General features: G+C 52.4%; 1 protein-coding gene across 1 annotated transcript in view; it reads right to left on the reverse strand.

The window, feature by feature from the left end:
- RNF43 (ring finger protein 43) overlaps positions 1-6,315 on the reverse strand; it is a gene marked incomplete at its 3' end in the record, with an annotated part of 9,666 nt that extends 3,351 nt beyond the window's left edge. Inside the window, exons 1-4 of the mRNA XM_010136621.1 lie at positions 6,283-6,315; positions 6,081-6,203; positions 1,703-1,777; positions 259-390 (exon numbers count right to left, since the gene is read on the reverse strand). Coding sequence (XP_010134923.1) covers positions 259-390; positions 1,703-1,777; positions 6,081-6,203; positions 6,283-6,315 — 363 coding nt within the window. The remainder of the gene's footprint in view (positions 1-258; positions 391-1,702; positions 1,778-6,080; positions 6,204-6,282) is intronic.
- Between the last annotated feature and the right edge of the window lie 1,841 nt (positions 6,316-8,156).

The following is an 8,156-nucleotide window of genomic DNA, read 5'->3' on the forward strand; positions in this document are numbered from 1 at the left end:
AGTTCCCTAGAGGCCATGGTCTAAGGTAGCACAAGATGAGAAAATCAAGGCTTGGTCTCACCTGAAGAGACAGGGAATCCCCTCGCCTCACTCGTGATGTTTAAGCAAAAAAACCTAAATAAGCTGAAAGCACTTTGCAGATGGGCAGCTCCTGGAAAGGGATGTGACCTCTGTCCCTGGGGAGGAAAGCTCAGCATCTTTAGCACAGCAGTTTGGGAGGGAGGATACAGAAGGCAGTGGGACTGGTGTGTCTCTCACCCAAGCCGGTGGCTCCTTGATCTCTATCTTCACATGGGCCTCTCTATTCTTGTTCACGACGCCCATGAGAAGTTCAGCATCGCGGCCCCTGATCAGAACCACAGGCTGACTCAGACCTCTGGGCTTTCTCAGCTGTAAAGAAAGAAATGCAGCAAAAGATGGTCCAGAACAGCCTGAAACAAGGGCTCTCCCAGTCCCCAGGCACATCTGGTTCCTCCTGATGCTTCTTGCACACACTTTAGAGACTGACTGCTCCCCCAAACTTGCACTATCCCCCTGTGATGAAATCAGATGGAAGTTGCTCCAACATGGCTTTCTTCATTTCCTCTGATGGTGCCTCCTCATGCACAACTGGACACTGCTCAGTGTCTCTTACGCTCCTCTTTCAAGCCCCTGTGCAAAAGTTCTTGGTCTCTCCTCTTCCCCGTGGTAACTGCCAACCGCACTGTGGAGCACTGCCTCCACTACAGAAATACTTCCTCTTCTCTTCCTGTGAGACCCTGCAGCGTTCCCTCTCCTCCCTCTGCGCTCTGCAGGACATTCTGTTTGTTTCTGATCACACTGGTGGTTTTCCACCACAGTCCAGGCAGCCTGGCATGGGCTGGCTCAGCAAGTGGCCAAGTCTGCTCTCCTCCAGACTGACATGAATCAGGGTGGCCATCTGACCTGTGAACCACTTCCCATACCCTTACCGAGCAACCTTGGCATCCCTCACGGGCCTGCACCCGCTGCTACATTTCTCTGTCATGAGAAATGAAGTTGTAACTGCATGAAATAACCACAAGGGATGGATCCAGCGAGCAGGAATCAGCCCAGAGTTCTGATAAGCTCAGGCCCCAGCTCCTCTATCTGTCCTCTTATCTAATGCTGGATACTTCCCATTATCCCTTGATCATTTCAATGAGGAACCTATTCCTTGCCAGAGATTACAGCAGTTGCTGGATGATCTTAAAGGTCTTTTCCAACCTAAATGATTAATTCTATGATTCTAAGTCTCAAAACCAATGTTAAACTTGCAGCAGCAGTACCACCAACAGCACAGCAGGGTGGCTGTGACCTTGGCTTGAAAACTCACGAAATCAACTTTCCCCTAAGGTACACCAGTGCTGTCTGTACTAGATCAGATCGGGTCATCTGTGACTCCCCAGGAAGCATCCAGCTGCTGGCAGAAAAGCTCGACTGCCCAGATGAAGCAGCAAGGTGCTGTTGGCGAGCTCCTGGCCTGCCCATGCTGCCTGGAGACCTGGACCTGCCCCGAAGTGAGCGAAGGAGAAAAGCACTGTCTGGCTGTATGGATGAGCTGGGTAAGAGCCGACGTTCAAACATGCAGAATCCTCCTGGGACCTCCCACTGCGTGTTGGTGGCTGGTAGGTCCGCGCTGGGCACACTTAGGGATGGGACAGGGGCACTCTGGTTCAGCTGATAATACTGGTGGGGTTCGTACCTGATCAGCAGCACTTTCATCATCGGTAATGTCAAAAAGGATCGCCCGGGCTCCACGCTCCCCTGCCAGCTTTGCCTGTCCAAAAGAACAGAAGCTTCAGTGGATGTTTTGTATTTAGATATGCATCTGCCTCCCTGGCTCTTCCCAAGAGAAAGAAGCACCTGCTACTTAGACTGAGGAAAAGTTTTACACCTTGGTTTCTGTACTTGTGTTGAGCTGCAGTCCCTGCTCCCGTTAGAGCTCTGAGGTTCTTGGATGGTCTCTCCCTAAAGTTGTGGAGGTGAATCAGTTGGTGGGCTTGCAGTCACAGCAACCCATAAACCTAACCACCCAGCTCCCCAGCTCTCTGTGCCACATGCCCCTTTGCTTCAGAGCTGGATTTGCTGGGGAAGGATCTGCAGCCCCGCTAGCCCTGCTGACCGCTGTGCAACCCTCCCGTCCCAGGAGAGCACAAACCTCTGCAGGTCCCCACTTCTTACCATTGCTGCACCAGCCGTGGGCTGTCTCTGGACCTGACTCCTACACACTTTGTTCTCCCTGTTCCCCATTCCCCACATTCATCGGGGAGAAGCTCGGGCGATGCCTGGGCTATAGGACTGGTCTAGGATTAGGAGTGGGATGGCTTTTCACAGCCCACTGGTTGCTGTGGTCCGAGGCAGACAGCTTTGAGACCCACCCAGATGACTGTGCATGCCATCCTGGTTAGGTCAAAGCACACTGCCTGGAGGACCTTGTGGGGTCACCCACGTCCTCCCACCAAGCCCTTCAAGCCCTCCAGGCAAGCAGAGGCAGCCTCTTGTGAAAGGGAGATGGGAACGTGAACAAAGTGCAGGGCTGGGCCACTGTTACTCATGCGGAGCCCTTTGATCTGCGAGTCCCATGTGCGCCTGCAAACAGGAGCTGCCGGAGCTGCTGCAGCAGTTTACCAGCTGCATTGCCAAACCCCGGCACAGGGGCCAGAGGTCAGTGCTGCCGCTTCCCAGCTGCAGTATCAAACGCAGGGTGCCGGCTGAGCGAAGGGAAGGGACATTCCTGGCGTAGCAAGTAGCGGTAGAGCAGGTTCCGCTCCATCCCTTGCTCAGGGACCCATCCCTGGGACCAGCATCCCAGGTACTGGTCACCTCCACCCACCTCGTCAGAGAGAAGCTGGGTGCCAGAGGTGGTGCCTGGGTATGAGGACAGGGACGAAGATGTGAATGGCGGTGCAGATGGTCGGGAAGACCATGGAGGCAGGGCTGAAGGCTCTGAGTTGCTGACAGGATTTGACACTCTTGGGTTTGGTATACCCGATGGGAAAGCTGGAAAAGTGGGATCAGAGGCTTGGGGCAGAGACAAACTGTGGTCCTGCCTGGGATCAAAGAAGCCTCAGCACTGGCCAGCACCAAAGAAGAAACAGAACTTTCAGGTAGTGACTTCCACCTGTTGGAGCAAGCCGGGCTTTGAGGAACAATCTACAAAGATTTTATCCTGCTGGAGACACCGATGATGGGGAAATGAACAGCTGAGACTGGACAAGTGACTCTTCCCCACATCTTTCTGACTCCTGCTGCGAAGGACATAACCTTCATTCCAGCTAACCACCACCTGCTTGCTGCAGTCCTTTTCTGAGAGCTTGCTGCCTTTGCGTTGGATCTCTTCAGCCACGTGGCACAGCCGACCTCCCTCTTTGAGGACTGAAATGCTTTCGGTGCAAATATGTATTTACAGGATGATTTAGGAGGTTTCAGCAGTATGTCAACCAATGATTGCAGTATGCAATCAACTATTCACCCAGGAAAAAAAAGTACACCAAAAAAATTACAAATTATGCATCAGAAAGAAAAATAAATCACTTTGAATTGATTCCAGAGGTATTTTCCATGCCTTCCTCTCCCCTTGCAGACCAAACACCTTCCCTGCTGGTTTTAGCTTTGAATGCTGAAGCAGAGCTAGAATTTAAGGGAGGAGAAGCAGAAGGGTGCATCAGGCAGCTGGAGGAGGGGCTTATCCTCGTGTTGGGCTGGACGAGGTTGTCTGTGAGCACTGCTTGGCTGGGTGACAGCTGAAGCAGAGGTTATGATAACACTTTGCACATGGCTATTTTTATCATCATTGATATAGCGCTGCAATTCAACGTGCAAAGCTCTGCCACAAGAAACACATGCCAGGAAAACAAGGCTCCTGCTCCAGTGAGCACCAGCCACATCCACAGCTACATTCTTGTTCGTGAGGAGAAGCGTTGTCCAGGGATTTTGAGGAAGAGATATGTAGATGGTGGAGAGAGAGAGCTCAGCAGAGGCTTCAAGAGGACGGAGAAGCAGCCAGACAGCAAGTGCAGGAGGATGGAGGAACCAAGGTACGAGGCAGGGCCCAGGGATGTGGTCTGCTTAAGGACCAGCTGTGTCTGTATTTCACAGCTAAATTAGTCCTATCTAGAGGAGAAGAGCTGTGAGCCTCCATGTGTGAGACCTTGGAGCAGGACGGCAGCTGATGTCATGTTCAGCTGGACCTCGAAATCCATCATTGGATTCAGCTCTAATAACAAAGCAATGGTGACTAAAGGCCAGTGAGCTGCCACTCTATCCGCACATGAGCACGGCAATGAAGTGAGAATGGGTTTATTTGCTTTAGGGGCTGGCTAGTGGTCCGAGAGAAGGGGTCACGGCTAGTAAGGATGATCACAGTACAGCAACGCACCATGTCTTGTCTTGCCCTGCTTGTGTAGGCCTTCCTCAGGCAATCCCTGGACTCAGTAACACACTGGTACTTCCAGTACGGTGATCAGAGACTCAAAGATTAAGGACAAAACCAGAAAAACAGTTTTTAAACCTTTTAGATTTTTAAGTGGAAGATGAGACTTTGCAGATGTTCTTTCCTCCTGTTCAAGATCCTCCACAGCAGCTGCACTGATCTAACCAGCCATTGCTGCCCCAGGCCCAGCAGCCTCAGACTGCTGTAACGTGATGGTCACATCTGGATGGACACAGCAGGGTTGGAGCACCCAGCTGTGCTCCCTAAGGCACCCGCAGAGCCCTTGCTCTCATGTCTGTCACAAGCTGCACTGGAAGCCCTTGGGTTCACTCTTCATCCCAACATTCTCATGCATCACTAGCACTCACAGGACCAGGCCATTTTCCACCATGGGATAACTGATGGTCACTAGCAGGTCACTAACTCCTGCACGCCAGCTTGCACTAACAGCTGGCATCAGTTCCAGAGCAGCAGCAAACCAAACTTAAGCCTCTACCCTGGGCCAGAAAGGGGCAGGCATTACCACCTGGCTGCCCGTGCAGCTGGGGGGAACCAGCCCTGAGGTGGTAAATCCATCACAGCATCACAGCCCTTTCCTTCCTTTTGCTGCTACAGCTTCTGGAAAAAAATCCCTGCTGTGCAGGAACAACTGCTCAGTACAAATTTTGCCTGCCCTCTTCAGCCGAGCTGCAGGGAGAACAGAAAAGGGTCCCGTCCCCATCCCTGGCAGAGAGCAGACAACAGAGGCAGTGCCATCACCTGAAGTGCAATTCAAGAAGAACTAAATAAGGGGTTTTTTTCATGTTTGTACAGTGCTTCAGTAAGATAACTCAACATATAATACAGAGACAGAAAAAGGACACCTTGAACCACTGAAGAAAAAGCTAATGTTAGCCTTATCCATGTGACTTTATCAGGAACACAAAGATTTTAAGGCTTAAAATGACCCTCGTTCCCACCTGACTTCCTTATTACAGGAGAATTGTACCAGTGACCTCAGCTTTTGACAGGGTAACTGCTGCTTCACTGAGGTACTTCTTTCACAAGAGACCTCTGAGATCTCCCATCCCTTTGTAGGGCGGATGGTGGCTCACACTGTTGAAGAGTCACATCCCACTGCTTGTTCATCTGGTTTGCATTTGTCTAAATTGCTCAGCACCAATTTTTCACATGCCTCATCCAGTGAAGTATTACAGTGCTATTTTTAAAGATGGGATCAGAGAAGGCGTTTTCGGCGTTCGCGTCTTCCCACAGGACAGAGGACATGGGAAACACAAATCCCCCCAGCAGGCGAGCGAGCGAGCAAGCAAGGGGGAGGCTGCAAAGCAGGAGGGGCACGAGGCTGCCAGGCAGTAAAGCATACGGGATGCTGGAGAAAGGCCTGAGCTGTCTCAGCCGGGTTAGGGAAAACTCCACACCTTTTACAAAGCCAGGCAGTTCAAAAAATAAGGAGGGATGGATATTCGTGTGGTGTGGCACAGGGTCTCTCCCAAAGGACCCCTTCTGCCAAGGACCCTGCTCTATCCTTGTCCTTTTCCCCACCTTCCAGCAGCTCTTTCCTACCCTGCTGCCCCTTCCTGCTCTCTCTTTCCTGCACCATGCGGTTCGCTTCCCGGGTCAGTGCCACTGGGGGCATTTTCGCACCTACCTTGTTAGCTAGTGACAGGCAGGGGTTGGGATCCCGATCCGGCTGTTCGAGCTTGACAATGGTGATGAACCCCGATTCGGTGTGTTCATCCTCGCTGGTGTTGCACAGGGACAGCGGGTGGGACTGCAGGGCGAAAGCAAAGGGAAACTCAGACCTTGGGGCTCAGCACTGCAAAGGGTGGCTCAAGCCCATAAAGACTCACCCAGAGGGTGTAGGACACTGTCTCCTGTGGCATGCATCACCACTGCTGCTACATCCCATGGCCCTGTCTGAGTGTCAGTGAGGATCTGAATGCCACAGGAAGCAAATCACCATCAAAGTTTTCATCCACCAGGAAGGCGTCCTAGAGAAAGGTGGAGTTTCTACCTTTCTGGTGGTCTGACTTTGTCTCAGTCACAGGTGTGCAGAGCCAGAGCAGCCTGTGAGGCCACAGCCCTTGACTTCTGGGACAGAGCATCCCAACAGCACAGGTCCTGCTGCTGCAACCAAGACTGCCAGCATCCTCAGACCGTGGAACCCCGTCTGCAGCCAGCTTGCTCCCTGCCAGCACTCTGGGCAAGGCGAAGGGACCACAACAAAAGCAAACTTCTGGTGCCCTCAAAGATTCAGCACTTCTTGTTTCTCAGCAATTAAACTCAACAACTTTATGATACATTTGCAGGGGAGAAGCCAAAGGAAGAAGTGAAAATACTGAAAGCAGGTAGAGAAGTACCAGCATGAGAAGGCAGAGGAAAAGATTCCAGTTAACCACATCCCCAGTGAGTCCTGGAAAAATGTTCATCAGTTTGCACCAAACCACTGGCAGTGGGAGCTGCACTTCATCGCTGTGCATTCACCATCGTGATGACAACCGCTGAACGTCGCTCTGATCACTGCCTGGACAGCGCAGTCGCTCCTGGTTTTTCAGTCTGATGGTGGAGGGACAATGGCCTTGTGCTGGATGGCAGGAGGTTGAAGGAAAGTGTTACCTGGCTGCTGACTCCCTCTTGGGAGCTCCATCATCTTCTGTGAGCACCCCCCACTCCCCTCCCCAGCTCTTCCTAAAGAAAAGTGTCTGGCTTCCTCCCCCATGACCTCACTGTGGTGGTTATGATACAGAAAAGCCTGTAAATACTAAGGTTGCTGGACAGCTTTTGTTATTGCATTGCTCTGCAAAAGTGTGGGAAATGAGCAAGAAAGCTCAGCGCTCTAAACCATGGGGATCAGGGCAGGCTTTGTACCTGGTGTTCATCCAGAAGCATGCCCGGAACACTTTCCTACCCTGCAGGTCATCCCGCCCAGCATCCCAACGCTGTGAAAAAAGGCTGTTGTCTTGGCAGATTTAAAACGATAATACCAGATTTAAAAACAGGGGAAGGAATTGTCAGAGCAGCCCAAGGACCCTCCTCGCCCTCCATCTGCACTTGGCCGTGCCTGAGCTGCCCCAGGGGCTGCGAGGCAGCATTGCTCCTATCCTCCCATCCTCAGGCTGCTGCGAACCGCAGCATGGACCAGGGCACCCAGAGACGTGGGCACATCCTTGGCACAGGGCTGGTGGGAGCTGGGGAGCAGGGCAGGCTGGGAAACAGCTAGATGATGTTTATTCTTCTCTGCCAGTTGCTTATTGCAGAAAATCCAGCTATGGAGGAGAAGGAAGAATGGGGATCATTTCACCTAACTTCCCACATGCTGATGTCACCTTTCAATGTCCGAGCAGGTTGCAGGAACAGGTCCTCTGAAGGACGTGGGTCACCTGGGCTGGTTTTAGCCACATCCTTCAGGAGACGCACCATGCTCATTTCTCACTGCCAACAAGGTTCTCTCAGATGCAGCCACCTTATGAGGGCCTTCAGAAGTCGAAGGAGATACGCAGCACCTCTGCTAACTCAGAGTTGGAAAATGTCCTTGTTGGCCCTCCTGGGCACAGGAGAGGAGAGCTCTGCCTCCGTGGCTGGAGGGGGTGGGGAGGACAGCACTAAAACTGGCTGAGGCTGCGTGCTCGGAGCTGGTCCAGGTGCTCCTGTTCGGAGCATCCTGCCCTGCATCTCCCCACCAGCTCAGAGCCCACCGTCCCCGGGGCCAAGAGATGCCGGTTTT

Source organism: Buceros rhinoceros, unplaced genomic scaffold, assembly GCF_000710305.1.
Source record: "Buceros rhinoceros silvestris isolate BGI_N320 unplaced genomic scaffold, ASM71030v1 scaffold2405, whole genome shotgun sequence".
NCBI lineage: Eukaryota > Metazoa > Chordata > Aves > Bucerotiformes > Bucerotidae > Buceros > Buceros rhinoceros.